Source organism: Pagrus pagrus (assembly GCF_965226575.1).
Source record: "Pagrus pagrus genome assembly, chromosome: 12".
NCBI classification, from domain to species: Eukaryota; Metazoa; Chordata; class Actinopteri; order Spariformes; family Sparidae; genus Pagrus; species Pagrus pagrus.
Genome location: NC_140196.1, coordinates 18261831 through 18280032, shown reverse-complemented (window position 1 = coordinate 18280032; position 18202 = coordinate 18261831). Strand labels below are relative to the sequence as shown.

At 37.7% G+C, this 18202-nt stretch overlaps 2 protein-coding genes across 3 annotated transcripts; one reads left to right on the top strand and one right to left on the bottom strand.

Moving 5' to 3' along the window:
- Positions 1-638: 638 nt before the first annotated feature.
- On the top strand, positions 639-3502 carry LOC311266064 (uncharacterized protein; the record flags this gene model as incomplete). The annotated part of the gene is made up of 5 exons (XM_084368248.1): positions 639-687; positions 1538-1861; positions 1946-2230; positions 3067-3241; positions 3391-3502. 4 exons carry the CDS (start codon positions 639-641, stop codon positions 3237-3239), a joined length of 831 nt encoding a protein of 276 aa, XP_084224374.1. The 3' UTR covers positions 3240-3241; positions 3391-3502.
- Positions 3503-13047: 9545 nt separating this feature from the next.
- Positions 13048-17710, bottom strand: LOC311266257 (uncharacterized protein). Of its 2 annotated transcripts, XM_084368541.1 has the most exons (5): positions 17563-17710; positions 17194-17478; positions 16482-16595; positions 15879-15922; positions 13048-14456 (listed from the first exon to the last, which is right to left on the bottom strand). In XM_084368541.1, exons 1-5 carry the CDS (start codon positions 17612-17614, stop codon positions 14319-14321), a joined length of 633 nt encoding a protein of 210 aa, XP_084224667.1. In that variant the 5' UTR covers positions 17615-17710; the 3' UTR covers positions 13048-14318. The 2 variants fall into 2 exon arrangements, with proteins under 2 accessions (XP_084224667.1, XP_084224668.1); XM_084368542.1 differs by lacking the exon at positions 16482-16595.
- Positions 17711-18202: the final 492 nt, after the last annotated feature.

Here is an 18202-nt window from a genome sequence, read left to right as displayed (position 1 = left end):
CTTATTCAAATATCAAAATGTATAAAATAATCTCACACACAATTTCAGTGGCAGCATTTACAGTTTACCACCACTGTCTGTCATGTTTCTGAGTAATCGGAAAATGCAAGAGGCGTGAGAGAGAGGAAGTGGTGCAAGTGCATTTAGCCACCAAGCTTAATTTAAGTGTTAAAGTGAAACAAAACCTGAAGTGATACAACAATTACACAGTAAAATTCACAGTATTTTGTAAATTTAATTTATTTTATCATTTTAGTGTTTTTTCTTTCTTTGTTTTCTGTCAAATAACTGTTGTTTCAGGGACCAAAGATGAAAAATAAGCGAACTCTGGTGCAACGTGCAGAACTAGTTCCTCTGAAGTGAACAAATGACACATAAATAAAGTGATTTTATTTATTCAAGTTATTCGGAAGAAACTTACAGGGTGTGTTAAAGCAGAAAAACAGCTTAAAGAGGAACTTAATTAGAGAAGTTACTCATTCACATCATGAACATGGTGACTTTCTGAAAGTCAATGTGGTTTTGACAGGAAAAACACAGCTGTCACAAAGACTTTAACCCTGTGGTGTTTCTGTTAGAACAGAACACAAGACACACATCATAACGGTCAGACAGGACAACTGAACAGAGACTCTATAATGTCCATCTTTGTGATACAGGGACTGCTGGTCTGTGTAAAGGCACAAGGTAGGAAAAGAAAACTGTCTAATTAAATGTTATTAACAGATACAGCTGTGAGCAGGCATATTAAAAATTAACTGAGCGATCACTTATGTAAGAAGAAAAACTTATTTCTAAGACTTTGAGAGGAGAGAAACATTAACTGATTTCATTACAGTGAATATTCCTGCTTCTTTGTGTGCATTTAAAGTTGTATTAACTTGGAGAATAATGGTAAAGCCCATAGTTTTCATGTCAAGCAATGTCTTATCGTTGAACGTTTTGAACAGGCTGAATAGGACGCCAGCAGGAGCAATAAGATAGGAAAATATACATTTTCCAGGCTTTGATAAAATATGATAAAATATGATAAACATCTCTTCTTCGTCTTCATTTGGTCAAAAATTAAACCTGCTTTAAATCAGGGATGCACAATATATTGTATTTTCAACCAATACAAAAAAATGCTTCTCATGGCTGATATCAATAAGCTGACTGATGATTAACTTTTTTTTCCTTTTTTTTTTTAAAAAATGTTCCTAACCTGTAGTTTACTCACACCTGAGGGTGAGGAAGGCTCAAACGTGGAGAGCAAAAATGAATGAGTTAATGTTGTTTGGCTCTGCAGTCTACACAGCAGTGTGCTGCACTTTTCGGTGCTTATTGACAAAATGCAAACCAATGTTAGAGATGCAGCCTGCCTCATATTCTATCGGAGAGCGTAGATGCGTGCTTGTTGAGTCATTGAATGCAATTTGGCTTCATTATGATCCAGTATTTCAGAAATGAAGGGGAGAAATGGAATAAACTGAACATTATTCTATTTCTCCCCTTCATTTCTGATGAAATAACTGTATCGTGTGTTTACTGTTTACAGGGTCCAGTGCTGTGACTCCTTTGTTTGTGCAGAAGGGAGAGGATGTGATGCTGAATCTCACAGAAGCTGATGGTCTGGAGAACAGTGCTGTTTATTGGAACTTCAATAATAAAAGTAGTAATAAAGAATCATTTTTAGTCAGATGGTTTCCTCGTACTGAACCAGAAGTCTCTCCAGGTTACACAGGAAGGATTGAGTTTACTGTGAAAAAATACTGTGTGAAACTGAAGAATCTACAAGAGACAGACAGTGGAGTTTATACTGCACGAGTGATGGGGGATGTTGATTTACAAACAAGAGCTGAATACAGCGTCACAGTTCAAGGTGGGTTTGTTCACATCTGAGACACTAAAATGAAGTTTCTGCTTTCATGTTTCTAAAACGTTTCACACCTTTTCCCCTCCTCAGATCCAGTGTCTCCAGTTAAGCTGACAGTGGACTCTGTGTCCAGCAGCTCAGACTCCTGTAACCTCACTGTGACCTGCAGCACACAGGACTCTCACATCAGCAGCACTTTTACATGTGACACCAAAACCTGCAGTCAGGAGGGAGCAGAGAGATCAGAGGTCACGACCTCTGGTGCTTCTCTCAGAGTCTACCTGGTGAATGACTCAATTGCCTGTAACCATAGCAACCAGGTCAGCTGGACCAAAAACATGACAAAGATTCAAGATTTCTGCCCCCGACATGATGGTAAGACTGAAAAACAAAACAACCAGTGGATAATAAAGCACAGTTTGGAGTTAAAGGATAACTACCGTTTTTTACAACCTGGACCTTATTTCTAGCAAAATATATGATCATTTACTCACCCAGATAACTTTGGTGTCATTTGAAGTTGTTCGGACGAAATTAATTGCGGTGTAGCGCCGATATATCCATATAATGCGAGTGATCCGGGCACCGAAGCGCATCCTCTGTATAGCGCATTATCTGCCACGAAACTAGTTCATTTCACTAATATTTTGTCTTGATACGCTAGAGCCATTCCCCTCTGAGTCCGGGCTCGTCCGTTATCAACATCCGGGGTCAAACTAGCAGTAGCAGCTACAGGTAAACAAGCCGGGCTGCCGTGGGTGCACGCGCAGCTCAGAGACGACATCCTCCAGGTCAGAGGTAGTAGGGCAACCTACAGACCCCGGATGTTGACAATAGACGAGCCCAGACTCAGAGGGCAATAGCACTAGCGTATCGTAACAAAATATTGGTGAAATGAACTAGTTTCGTGGCAGATAATGCTCATAAAGGCTGCGCTTCGGTGCCCCGTCACTCGCATTATATGGATATATCGGCGCTACACCGCATCTAATTTCGTCCGAACAACTTCAAATGACACCAAAGTTATCTGGGTGAGTAAATGATCATATATTTTGCTAGAAAAAAGGTCCAGGTTATAAAAAACGGTAGTTATCCTTTAAGTTAAACTGAGAGCGTATATGCATTTTCTTTTTTAAAGTACATTTTATATGATTCTTGTTTTAATGATAGTAATTGTTGAATCAGTGAGATGCTGTTTTGTTGTGTTCCAGGTTCAGAGTGTGTCTCTGGTATCTCTGTGTGCCGGCTGAAGACAGTCGTGTTCTCCATTGGTCTGATCATCATGGTGTCCGTCATCATCAGCGTTCATGTCTACGTGAAGAAGCAAGAAGCAAAAATGAACAAAGAGTCCTCCACCGACATACATATCACACACTTGAGTTAAAGGTACCCTGAGTATTTTTGCCTTTAGTAGGACTGTAGAGCTGTTTTTTTATGTGTGAGTCCCTGTTTTGTTTGTATTGTGCATGTGGAAAGCCCACAGAGGGACGAGCACATTCCTGCAGCTGATTTCATGTTATTCTGCTCATCGACAGTTGGTGGCGATAACACACCAAGAAATGAAGGTAGACGAGGTAGAAGACCAGCAAACACGGATATAACTAATCCAAGATTTAGACTTGTTAAAATCTGCTTTTGCAAATGTTTTATGTGGCAGGAAATGGATGCAACACTTTCTTAAGGCCTCAGAGATTCTCACTGTGCATTTTGGCAGTTAATGCTTCATGTAAAAATATACAGAGTCGCTTTACAAGAGAAACTTTGTACATTAAATGATGCACAGACATGACCATGTTAGGAAATACTATTGGGGTATGTTGTATTTAAACAAAAAAAAGTTCTATATTTGTCAGATCAAGACCAACAACATAAAAGAAAAAGACTTTACTGCACGTGGTCCAACTCATAATATTCTAAAAAGGAGTGTTCACTTATAATTCCCAACATTTGTTTAAGCATATTTTAATCTTTGGGTGAACTCAGTGATGCAGTTTGTGGTACATGCACCATTATTGGATGCTAATTAAAGCCTTAAAGGTGATATTTGTAAGAAAAGTACATTTTTGAGACTCATTCCCAGCTTGTCAAGTAATGACACTCTGCGATTGTAGGATGGGTCGGCCAACATCCCAAAGCGTCAGTTTTGATGAGTTGGGAATGGGATTAAAAAATCAACTTGTTTTTACAAATAGCACCTTTAAACTCTTCTTATATTTTTGATGATTTTGTGAATAAGTAGAAGCTGAAATATTTTGTGTCACAGACTTTTTTTCCACCTCTTGTATACTGCTAACTGTATTTCATTGCCTCTGTACTTGTATTCAGTGCAATAACAATAAACTGAATGAATCAAATCTAAGAAATCTCATTTAATATTGTGAGTTTTTTCTTTTTTCTTAGAAAAGAATCGATCAGAGCTTCTGCTGTAGGAAAATATAAATATTTAATGACACTGCTCAAAAATAACAGTGATGTTTCATTCGTGTTAATGTAAAAGTATTTGATTCTAAAGTTAATTTTCAAAAGGATAAATTAAATTCTATTGCTAGAAACAATGATAACACTTCATGATAGAGTACAGAAAAATGTGAATAGCTTCTAAAGAGCAAGTGAGGAATAATCAGAAACGACTTGATAATCAATTAATTGTTAATTTCTGAATAACTGTAATTCAAGGACTATATAGATAATAATAAGTTACTAGAGAACAGACTTGGACTGGGAGATACTATGTTAATGAATCATTAGGTAATGATAAGTTTCATAAATATCTGATTGGACATACTGAACACTTTCTTCATGAGTTACTCCTGATCACTATGAACCAGCCGCTGAGAGGCACAAACTAGCTACTACTCATTAATTACTGATTCGCCTACTAAATCATAAGTTTCTCTTTTTGTGCGACTCAAAGTATCAAGTAAGTAGGTAAAAGTAGAAAGTATAAAAACAATTATCATTCATAACTGTTCTTACAGTTGTTTTTATACTTGATACTTTTACCTACTTACTTGATTTTATACTTTGTGTGTTTGAGTTGTCATTTACTGTGAACTGCTGTTTTTATTTGTATGACCACTGAGGAGTGGCACTGAAATTTTGTTGAACACTGTGTAATGACAATGAAGCCTTCATTATGAAGGCTTTCTATAACAATGTATAAAATAGAGGATTTAATATCAGAAGAATCCAGCATGTCGCTCCAACTCCCACCAGTTGTGTGAGACCTTGAGGTCATCGTCTTTGTATTTATTCCTCTGATCCTTTTAGATCATGCCAGGAGCTGCATTTCAACGTTGGTCAAGTGACTTTCCTTCGTTACCAGTTAAATTCAGATTTCACAGGTGTTACGACTGTTGTAGTATTGTTGTGATGTGTGCAGGTGTATGTGTGTTCTTTTTGCTCTTGTCACATGTGAGTGCAGTCTGCTGATCGGACTCCGATTGGTGCGGCACCTTCCAGGCTGGGAGCTGATTGGTTGCCGGAAATGGGCCACGGCTATATAAGATCCAAGATGGTGTTGGAGATGGGCAGAGAGAGGCAGAAGCCCGCACACTCCTTTTATTTATTTAGCACAGGTTAAAAAAAAAACAGTGCAAGGAGGGAACGAAGCCTGGAAGGCTTGTACTCCTCACCATCCAACCAGCCACACCAGAGCATTTTATACTCTTTCTTTGTAGAGGTGGACTGTCATTTTGGTTTATCTGTTTTCTCCTGTGTTTTTGGCTAGTCAGGGAGATCAGCCTTTGTTCTTGAGTTCTTGTTGTTTCCTGGCAGGTCAGTTGTTCTTCTGAGTTAGATTCCTTATTGTTTGTTATGTTGGCTTAGGTCCACCTTGAAGTCCTTAACCTTCAGTTTATGTTGTATCAATTAATCCTTTTTCTACTTTCTTAAGTTTGCATCCTGGTGGCTGCTTGGGTCTTGGGGAGAATGGGGCTTACTCATGTTGCGTCCCAGTCACCCCTGGATGGGGCGTAACAACAGGAGTGTTGTAACTTTTGAACCACTTAATTGTTATGTAACTGATATTTGCAACATGGTAGTGCACGTACAAACTCCGACCGGCAGACTTTTAGATGCACTCTCTGTTGTGTGTTGGTACAGTGCTGTACCAACACACAAGTGGTAAGCGTGTCGATAAGGTCGCTCAACTTTCACAGGTGTGTTGTAACTTTCGAGGCACTTAATAGTTTTGCTAACAACACGTGCAGCAAGCTAGAATAGTGACCAAAGATCCATAACGATGAAATATACAATTTGTGAGTGCACACTTTTTAATTATGTTAGTATGCTACAGATTAGTTGACTGTACATTAGTGCAAGTCAGAGGATGTTGATGTGTTAGTAAAGTGCATTATTACCCATTTATGGTATAACTAAGTGCACATTGATACAATATAATAAGCAAAATCTAATTTGTAAATTGTGTGACAGGCAGTTTTATCGATCTCATTAAGATTGGAATGAAGTTGGTTCAGTTAAAAGAAGTAGCTTTAATGTAATTAACTACTTTTACCATGCTACTGTAACAACATCCAGGATTCCATTGTTTATGTACAAGATTCCAGCTTAACCTGATTTGCCTAGTTCCCTCTTCTGTGTTTGGCTGCAACTGGCATGTGGAGGTGTAAGGAATGTAGTGTATCTCTATCTAGTAGATATGAGCTACTAAAACATATTAGACTACAGCACCGTCGTAGGCAACGCTACCCATGCCTACACACAAACTGCCCATGTCCTGTTAAGAATGCTTTGCACATTAATTTAAGTAGAGTCCATCCTAAAGAAAACTCTCAGGAGTTCCTGGAACTGTCAACATTTAGTTGTCATTTGTGTGCATGTCGTGATCTTCATACAGTGAGGGATTATTTTATACACATTGGCGTTCATCTGAAGAGAAGCAAAACTGTTACTTGTTTGTTTGGGGGTTACAGTTTTCAAACAAATATATATGGAACATTTTCACACAAGAACAGAAAACACAACCAACACACATTGAAAGATTTCAAGCCAGGAGTAGTTACAAACACTCATATTTCACAAGAATCATCTGTTGATCCTGAGGAAGAAGCACATAATCCAGATGACAGTGTTATTGAAACAGACAGTGGATGTTCAAGTGGTGATGTGAATGGACCTCATAATTTGCCTGAAGTAATTAAGCAAAATTTTGCTGCAGCATTGCTCAAGTTAGAGCATTTTGCACATATGCCAGGCAGAAAATGTAATTAGTTCCTAGAGGAACTGCACTATTTATTAAGTTCTGCCCCTCTCGATTGACGTTCTTGAAGATCTGTTTCAGAGACATAATACCACATCCGATAAATCTGCTATAACAGAAGTAGCCAATGCTCTCAACGCATCTAACCCCTTGCTCAAAGCCATAGGGAAGGGCGGCCCCCTTAGCGCATGTCATCTCCGCCAGTATTATAAAGAAAGCTTTAAGGTGGTAGATCCGATTGAGTACATTCTTGATTCCAAGGAAAAAATACGTTTTCAGTATGTGCCTATACTGAAGTCTTCGCAGCAGCTCTTTAATAAAAGAGATGTTGTAGTTCAAGTCATTGAAAACCATAGAGCACAGCAGAGTAATGGGGCGACTGGTGAGCAACATACTTACAGATCTTCTCAGAATGGTTCACACTTCCAGGAAAACAGTTTTCTGTCAGGGAATGAGTTGAGAATTTTGGTAAGTTTATATGTAGATGATTTTAAGGTTTGCAATCCTCTGGGTACTTCTCGCAGGAAATATAAGCTTTGTAGAATCTACTGGACTTTGAGTAATTTGCTTCCAGGCTCACATTCTTCACTATTGTCAATTTACTTTTTTTACTCTTGTGTAAAACTGATGATGTGGAAAAAGTATGGCTATGACAGGGTCTTACAGCCTCTTCTTCAAGATGTGAAAATGAAGGAGCAAGACGGAGTTTTCATTCCATTGCTTGGCAAATGTCTTAAAGGAACGATTCAGGTTGTTGTGGCAGATAACCTGGGCGCTCACAGCATAGCTGGTTTTAATGAGAGCTTTTCTGGTGGGTATATCTGCCGATTTTGCACAGGAACAAAAGCAGACATTCAAACCACAGAGGTAAAGTCAGGCTTATTTAGTCTCAGGACAAAAGAACTTCATGAATCTCATGCGTCAGCTCAGAAGAATGGCACAAGCTGTTTTGGGGTCAAAAGTCACTGTGCTATCAGTAAAACTCTTGCCTACTTCAATGTTCATACAGGATATCTCCCAGATGTTATGCATGATATTTTTGAGGGCGTAGTGCCAGAAGAGCTTGCACATTGTTTGGCATTGCTGATATCCAAGAAATGTTTTGATCTTGAAACCTTAAACAAATGTATCCTGCATTTCGGAAATAAGCCTCATGTGATCCTACACACATTTTCAACAAGAAAGACGATTGGTGGGAAGGCCCATGAAAATTGGGCCTTACTAAGTCCACTCCCATTTATAATTGGGCATTTGGTGCCTGATTGTGAAATGGCACGGCAAATATTATTGGACTTAAAAGACATCGTAGAGCTTGTTGTTGCTCCGACACACACAGATGAGTCTGTTGCGTATCTTGAGGGGGCAACACTTCAGAACACAGATATAAATATCAAGAACTCTTTCCTGGTGTGAAACTGTTACCAAAACATCATTATTTGGAGCACTATCCCCAACTGATCAGGACTTTTGGTCCTCTTGTGGGACACAGGACCCTGCGATTTGAGGCAAAGCATAGTTTTTTTAAGCAAGTTACTCAACACACCAAATGCTTTAAAAATCTGCCCCTCTCACTAGCCATTAAGCATCAGCTAATGATGACATATCACCTGAGTTCCTCCAGTTTTGAAAAAACTGGTCTTGAGATCACAAATTCCTCAACAGTTCCTGTAAATGTGTTGAAACAAGAAATAGCACAGACTATTGCACAGAACTTCCCTGGTACAACTAATGTTCGCCTTACTAAATGTGTGTCAAGCAAAGGTGTAACCTTCAGAAATGGCATGATTGTGGTTTATGGATCTGCAAGTGGACTGCCCAATTTTGGAGAGATTCTTCAGATTTGTGTTTTACAGGAGAGACTGTGTTTCATGGTGAGAAGGCTTTCTGGGTGGTACAGGGGGCACTTCAGAGCCTTTGAGCTGAGTCCATGTCCAGCCAGAGAAACTGTTAAGATTGAACTTGATGAACTGGCTGATGACTACCCTTTGAAGTGAACACATTTTGATTTTTGTGTTGTTTGCAAGTGTAAAACATTGTTCCTACTCATTATGTTTCGGGATATATTTTTTCTTATAGCATAAGGTTTCACCCTGCACAAAGAAGGCACTAGACTAAGTTGAAATGATTCTGTTAGCACTTAGCACAAGTATAAGGCAAGTTCAGCTGTGTGTTTGCATTTATTATGCTATTTTCTAAGCATTTGTTTCCACCCTCAACGCATATCAGGCTAAGCACTTTAAATACAAAGTACTGAGATGTATTCAGTTTCTCATTTAAATGAAATGAGCGATTGTACATTTCTTGTTTTCAAGCAATCACCAGTGTAAAAATTGCTCTCTCTCTTATGTTGACACCGTTACGCGAAGTATGTTGTGCACTTTAACCCTAATGTGCCTCTGTTGCATTTGGGAAATACAGTTTTTGACAACATCTCTTAGACCTTGAACTTAAACTGTAGACCTTGTTGAAACATAACCTTTTTGAGTATGAGCTCAAATGTAATACTTAAAATTGCCTTAATTAAAACATGGAAAGTATTTCCATGTGATTAAATGGTGTTCTTTAAGCATTAAGCATGTTTGTTCTGACTTGATTAACTGGGGTTTGAACAACTTAATTCAAAATAGGACGATCAACCCTATTAAATTAAGTTAAAATAAACACTGATGAATGAGTTGAATCAACCCAAATAAATTGTATTTTCTAAGTTCATCCAAAGAGTTTTTTGAGTGTACAGGATGTGTTAAATCAGTAAAACATCTTAAAGAGGAACTTAATTAGAGAAGGCACTCGTTACATCATGAACATGGTGACATTGTGAAAGTCTATGTGGTTTTGATGGGAAAAACACAGCTGTCACAAAGACTGTGGTGTTTCTGTGAGAACAAAACAGGAAAAACTCTGTAATGGTCAGACAGGACAACTGAACAGAGACTCTATAATGTCCATCTTTGTGATACTGGGACTGCTGGTCTGTGTAAAGGCACAAGGTAGGAAAAGAAAACTGTCTAATTAAATGTTATTAACAGGTACAGCTGTGAGCAGGCATATTAAAAATGTTAAACTAACTGAGCGATCACTTATGTAAGAAGAAAAACTGATTTCGACTTTGAGAGGAGAGAAATATGAAGTAGTTTCATTACAGTGAATATTTCTACTTCTTCGTGTGCATTTAAAGTTGTATTAACTTGGAGAATAATGGTAAAGCCCTTTGTTTTCAGGTCAAGCTACTTCTTAACGCTGAACGTTTTGAACAGGCTGAATAGGACGCCAGCAGGAGCAATAAGATAGGAAAATATACATTTTCCAAGCTTTGATAAACTACGATAAACTACAATAAACATCTCTTCTTCGTCTTCATTTGGTCAAAAATTAAACCTGCTTTAAGTCAGGGATGCACAATATGGATTTTTTTTTCCCAACCAGTACCAATCACCGATAATTATAACTGATAACTTGCTGATAATTGCTTCTCATGGCTGATACCAAAAAACTGACTTTTTAAAAAAACAAAAAAAAACAGCCTTACTCACACCTGAAGGTGAGGAAGGCTCAAACGTGGAGAGCAAAAATGGATGATTTAATGTTGTTTGGCTCTGCAGTCTACACAGCAGTGTGCTGCACTTCTTCTTTTCTGTGTTTATTGACAAAATGCAAACCAATGTTAGAGGAGCAGCCTGCCTCATACTGTATCAAAGTGCGTAGATGCCACGCTTGTTGAGTCATTGAATGCAATTTGGCTTCATATTATCAGGTGCACTTATAATGATATTATTTATTGTTTTAACAGATGCCTGTATTTGAGCAATTATATAAATTTCCCCACATCAGGCCAATATCTATTGGGCATCCCTATTTTGAATTATGATCCAGTATTTCAGAAATGAAGGGGAGAAATGGAATAATGTTCAGTACTGATGAAATAACTGTATCACGTGTTTACTGTTTACAGGGTCCAGTGCTGTGACTCCAGTGTTTGTGCAGAAGGGAGATGATGTGATGCTGAATCTCACAGAAGCTGATGTTGTGAAGGACAGTGATGTTTATTGGAACTTCAATAACAGAAGTACTAATAAAGTTTCAATTTTAGTCAGATGGTTTCCTCGTACTGAACCAAAAGTCTCTCCAGGTTACACAGGAAGGATTGAGTTTACTGTGAAAAAATACTGTGTGAAACTGAAGAATCTACAAGAGACAGACAGTGGAGTTTATACTGCACAAGTGTTCAGGGGTGTATTTCAAACAACAGCTGAATACAGCGTCACAGTTCAAGGTGGGTTTGTTCACATCTGAGACACTAAAATGAAGTTTCTGCTGTCATGTTTCTAAAACGTTTCACACCTTTTTCCCACCTCAGATCCAGTGTCTCCAGTTAAGCTGACAGTGGACTCTGTGTCCAGCAGCTCAGACTCCTGTAACCTCACTGTGACCTGCAGCACACAGGACTCTCACATCAGCAGCACTTTTACATGTGACACCAAAACCTGCAGTCAGGAGGGAGGAGAGAGATCAGAGGTCACGACCTCTGGTGCTTCTCTCAGAGTCTACCTGGTGAATGACTCAACCACCTGTAACCATAGCAACCAGGTCAGCTGGACCAAAGATGTGACAAAGATTCAAGATTTCTGCCCCCGACATAATGGTAAGACTGAAAAACAAAACAACTAGAGGATAATAAAGCACAGTTTGGAGTTAAGTTAAACTTAGAGCGTATAAGCATTTTTTCTTTTTTGAAGTAAACTTTTATTTAATTCTTGTTTTAATGACAGTAATCGTTGAATCAGTGAGATGCTGTCTTGTTGTGTTCCAGGTTCAGAGTGTGTCTCTGGTATCTCTGTGTGCCGGTTGAAGACAGTCGTGTTCTCCATTGGTCTGATCATCATGGTGTCTGCCGTCATCAGCGTTCATGTCTACGTGAAGCTCAAGAAGCAAAAATGAACAAAGAGTCCCCCACTGACATACATATCACACACTTGAGTTAAAGGTACCCTGAGTATTTTTGCCTTTAGTAGGACTGTAGAGCTGTTTTTTTATGTGTGAGTCCCTGTTTTGTTTGTATTGTACATGTGGAAAGCCCACAGAGGGACGAGCACATTCCTGCAGCTGATTTCATATTATTCTGCTCCTCGACAGTTGGTGACGATAACACACCAAGAAATGAAGGTAGACGAGGTAGAAGACCAGCAAACACGGATATAACTAATCCAAGATTTAGACTTGTTAAAATCTGCTTTTGCAAATGTTTTATGTGGCAGGAAATGGATGCAACACTTTCGTAAGGCCTCAGAGATTCTCACTGTGCATTTTGGCAGTTAATGCTTCATGTAAAAATACACACAGTCGCTTTACAAGAGAAACTTTGTACATTAAATGATGCACAGACATGACCATGTTAGGAAATAACTATTGGGGTATGTTGTGTTAAAACAAAAATAAGCTCTATATTTGTAAGATCAAGACCAACAACATAAAAGAAAAAGACTTTACTGCACGTGGTCCAACTAATATTCTAAAAAGGATTGCATGTGTTCACTTATAATTCCCAACATTTGTTTAAGCATGTTTTAATCTTTGGGTGAACTCAGTGATGCAGTTTGTGCTACATGCACCATTACTGGACACTTATTAAAGCCTTAAACTCTTCTTATATTTTTGATGATTTTGTGAATAAGTAGAAGCTGAAATATTATGTGTCACAGACTTTTGTTCCCCTTCTTGTATACTGCTAACTGTTTTTGATTGCCTCTGTACTTGTATTCAGTGCAATGACAATAAATCTAATGAATCGAATCTAAGTTATCTCATTTAACATTGTGAGTTTTTTCTTCTTTTTTTTTCCGAAAAGAATCGATCAGAGCTTCTGTTGTAGGAAAATATGAATATTTAATGACACTTTGCTCAAAAAATAACAGTGATGTTGCATTCATGTTAATGTAAAAGTATTTGTAGGATTGTATATTTAGATTTTTTTATTGGATTTTGGATTATCACCGAAAATAATCTCTGTGGCAAACACACGTTTATGAGATTTACAGCTTTTGTTCAGCAAGATAATCTTCACAGATGAACACCACTTTTGTGATTTTCAAAGTGTAAATTAAATCACTAGAAGAGCTACGTAAGGCTATACACATACTTATACATACATTTATCAATCTAAAGTTGAGTTAGAAAAAAATGTAACTAAAGTCGGCCTGTAAAGACGGACCAGTGAGTAGATGAGTCTCCGTGTTGGTGTGATGACATTTAATGTCTGTGACAACTTCTGTAGTCTCATTTAGTCACTTGTTAGGGTTACTGACATTTAATGATGTATTTTATGTTGAAGAACAAAACCTGTGAACATCTTAAGGCTGTTGTAACCACAGAGCTAATTTCAGGCATTTAACCAAAGAACAATAAAAAAAATTCTTAGATTTTGAGATGAGGGACCCAGAAATATAAAAATGCTAACTGATTTCTAGGTACAGACTACACCACTCTATGATGCCACATATGTACAACACTATTGAGCCTATTGAGAAAAATGACATAATCCTGGACCACTGGGTGACGATAGAGGTGACAAATATTTTGTCACTTTCCGACACTGATCTTAGGATTTTTACTAGAATTGGATACAGTGTTCAAAGATGGTCCATCATTCATTCAAAGGAAGGTTTTTGACCAGATTCCCTCAAATGATTCAACATTTTTTTACTATTTAAATTTTTCCGTTACCATCTTCAAATACTTCTGCAGCTCAGCAAGTTTCATTTTTAAAACAAAGAAGATTTAAACTTAAACACTTAACACTTAAAAAAATTGCACATATATTCATACAGTATATCCACATAAATATACAAATGTATATAAAATATTAATGCATCTATCCAAACCTAATATTGGGGTTCAGGATTTCATCTTGACTGAGACAGCCCATAATACTGGTACAAAGATAATAGACTAAAAAGACTTTTCATGACGTTTGAATTTATATTAGATCTCACAGCTCAAACCTGATAAAACAAAGATGAACTTCTGAGAATGTCTGATGTTTTGTAACATTTCTTCATTGTTTTACAGCTATTTACAGAGAAATGTTTGTGTATGAGAAAAGTCTTTCCCGAGCAGAGCAGGTTACATAAGGTGTGATTTGTGTGTCACCAGCTTTGGCAACGCATAAATATAAACTGGAAATTGCAGCAACTGCACTTTGTGGAGTACAGTTACTGAGGAATCATTTCAGGACCTGGGAGGCTTTTATACCGTAGAATACACAATATCTGTCGCCTCAGTGGATCTTGTATGTCCAGTGTGAGGCTCCAACAAGCTGTAGACTGTAGAGGGTGGAGAAGAAGAATCACTTGTTGGATCCAGATGTTGGGCTGCAGCTTCCACCTGGTAAATAAATCAGATAAAACATTTTTAGCAAAAGCTGTTTCCAATTTTTACTTTACACTTTATTTCTAAAGGTGTTATTATACTGTATTAACATGTGAAGTAATCTCACTATGGTTAACATCAGCTCATATATCCTTCGAAAACTACAAACCTCTGTATCATTGCAGTGATAACAAGTGTGATGAATTTGTATTATGACCTAGAAAGCATGAAATGGCTGTAAAACACATTTTAGATGAAGCAGCAGAGAGGGTGTGGGACATGGTTTCACTGTGTCTAAAAATGTGAGAACAACACTCTGCAACTTAAACACACACACATAGAGAAAGCACTGCTTTGGCAACAAATACAGAACATTGCAGTTAGTAAAAACACTGCAAATTATAATTTGTCTCCTTTTCATTATTTGATTTAAGATTAAAAATGAAGATCTCTGGTTCTCGGCAAACATTTCTCTTTACCATAATATGCTTTAATCACGTAGATGGCTTGCAGAAACACTTAACACAAGTGCAAAGTTTTCTGCTCACAATATTCTCTACATTCACTCTGTAAGAATACGCAGAAGTACAAACTTCTGGCGCCGTATGAAGTCACATGCAGCCATACGCTGTCAATCACAGAGGGGACAAGGGGGTCCAGACACCCCTTCCTGGGAAAAACAGCGTTGTCCCCTTCAATAGTATATGTCACTGTAAACCCTCTAATTTTGAATAACAAACAACTGATATGCACTGAAATCTTGTCCTAATTATGTGTGCAAAACAATGTGAGTTTAAGTTTTCAGATTGGGCCCCCCCTTCATGCCTCACAGTGGTTTCGTCCACTACCTACCAACCCTGCTGCCCCACACCACGTTAAGCAGCTACTTTGTAAATGTCACCTGGAAATAAAACATGTGTACGACATCTTTGTTTACTTTTACCACTCGATAGAAAAAAACACATTTACAGTTACATATAACAGTGCAGTTCTATAACCAGACTGCGTTCTGTTCAGTCCATTAATTAATGGTTGAATCTTGTGCGTAAACGTGGCCACAAGATGGGAACTTAGCAGCTGCGTCTTTTAACATCCTGGTACAACCCCAATGTTATTTAACTTTCAGTTATCCAGTAGAGTTTAGCAGTCATCAAGGTTTCCTTTATATACATGTATAACAACAATACTGTCAGCGGCACCTTTAGTGTCACCATCAGGAATCGATCTACAGAAACATTTTTCCTTGCATGTAGATGTGTCAACAAAAGACATGGACTAATGTAAATGACATTGACATGAAATAAACTTTCTTACAAACTGGACCTTTAAACTCAGTCTCAGTTGTTAAGTGACTCAGAATCTGAAATTCTGTCATTTGGTTTGTCCGTCTTTGTTTTTGTTGTTTTTGAAAGGGATTAAAAAGAAATAAACACTTACCTCAGGAACTGCATACACTGCATCTTCGATGCTCTCTGTTGTTTCTGCAGATCAGTCATAAAAAAAATACATGTTGCTTTAATTTACAATTCATTTTGAGAACTTCATTTTCAAATAATTTAAGATTTTTAGCTTTTTTGCTACTTAATTGAATTACATTTACATTTCTTGAGGTGGACCTACATTGAGTCTGAATGCACATGCACAACAGCACATTTAACAGCCTCTATGTGTAGGATTTTTATGTTGCGCGATGTTGTTGACTAACCTGAGATCTGATGCTAAGGATGAATGGGCTAAAGCACAAGGACAAGTGTAATTCTGAGAATGTCTCATTTTTCTACAGTGAAAATCGGTTCTGGTTATAGAATAATTCAAAAGATGCAATAATTACTTCTATTACTGAATCTATAAATAAAGGCTTCGTAGACAGTGGACAGTGGTGGATTCCTAACCATATGGTGTGAAGGGCCTGTGATATTGTGGATTATGTAACTACAAACACAAAGGGGGTTTATGTGTATGGCAGCTAGGACAACATAAACAAACAGTATTTTGTAGATTTTACTTTGCAATTCTGTTAAAATGCACTCTTAGTCTTACGTTTTCTTCTCCATTGAAGATAACAACAACCTGCGGCTGCAATTATGATGAGAAACAAAAAGATGATGGAAACAGACACAGCGACAACAATGTTGCTACTGAGAACTTTAGGATCTGTAAAAATAAACAAAACCAGTTTAGAAAATGATACCACATCTTGCCAGCCTGTCTTTTAACATACTGTAATGGAAATAAGTCATGTGACTTTACTGCAAGATTCTGATGAACATTAGTCATCAATGCATATTTGTTTGCTCTATTTTAATTTATCGAGTAATTTAAAAAATTTAATTATACAACTGTGTTGGTAAAAAAGTGATCTGTAATAAGGAATAATTTAATTAAAAATAAAAGTGAATCATTTAAATAGCGTCTCTGTTTTAGATCACTCTGGTAGAGGTTAATTATGGTAGCTCCTTCTGCAAATCAAAATCAAATATTAGAGCCCAACTGAAAATTCTTGTTTAACTTTATAACCTACTTAATACTAATACTTCACGTACACTTGTTGGGTTTCCTGTCCTAGTAAACATTGTTCACAGCAGTTTACAGTAAAAGAGGTCGTCTTGAGATGAGGTCAAAAAAAGCTAAAAAGTTTTGGACTGCAAAGCATATTTTTAAAATGCCAAAATTAAATCAAATTAATGATGTCATTTTAATTTCCATTATAATTGTATTATTAACAGTTGGTTGTTTTGTTTTTCAGTCTTACCATCATGTCGGGGGCAGAAATCCCAAATCTTTGTCACATCTTCGGTCCAGCTGACCTGGTTGCTATGGTTACAGGTGACTGAGTCTTTCACCAGGTAGACTGTGAGAGAAGCACCAGAGGTCGTGACCTCTGATCTCTCTCCTCCCTCCTGACTGCAGGTTTTGGTGTGACATGTAAAAGTGCTGCTGATGTGTGAGTCCTGTGTGCTGCAGGTCACAGTGAGGTTACAGGAGTCTGAGCTGCTGGACACAGAGTCCACTGTCAGCTTAACTGGAGACACTGGATCTGAGGAGGGAAAAAGGTGTGAAACGTTTTAGAAACATGACAGCAGAAACTTCATTTTAGTGTCTCAAATGTGAACAAACCCACCTTGAACTGTGACGCTGTATTCAGCTATTGTTTCAAAATCAACAGTCCCCATCACTCGCGCAGTATAAACTCCACTGTCTGTCTCTTGTAGATTCTTCAGTTTCACACAGTATTTTTTCACAGTAAACTCAATCCTTCCTGTGAGAAGACTGGAAGGGACTTCTGGTTCAGTACGAGAAAACCATCTGACTAAAACTGAATCTTTATTACTACTTTTATTATTGAAGTTCCAAAAAACAGCACTGTCCTCCAGACCATCAGCTTCTGTGAGATTCAGCATCACATCCTCTCCCTTCTGCACAAACAAAGGAGTCACAGCACTGGACCCTGTAAAAACAGTAAACACATGATACAATAAACATCACAAACAATATATGGTTATTTGGTCTATAGGCTGAATGTTACCTCACTCCTAATATATTTCCAACACATTGGATCATCAGTTCAAAATGATGAATTACCTTCAGCTCCTCGTGGCTTATCAATGGTTCGAAAATGTCTTTAAAATACTTCAAACTGACTTGGCTTGAATGGATGAAGGATTTTAACTAGTGCAACTTAGCCCCATGAGAGTAAGTTAGTCAAACTGTAAAAACAGCGGACAAAAATCACTTAAATTGCTGCCAAATTATTAGTTTAA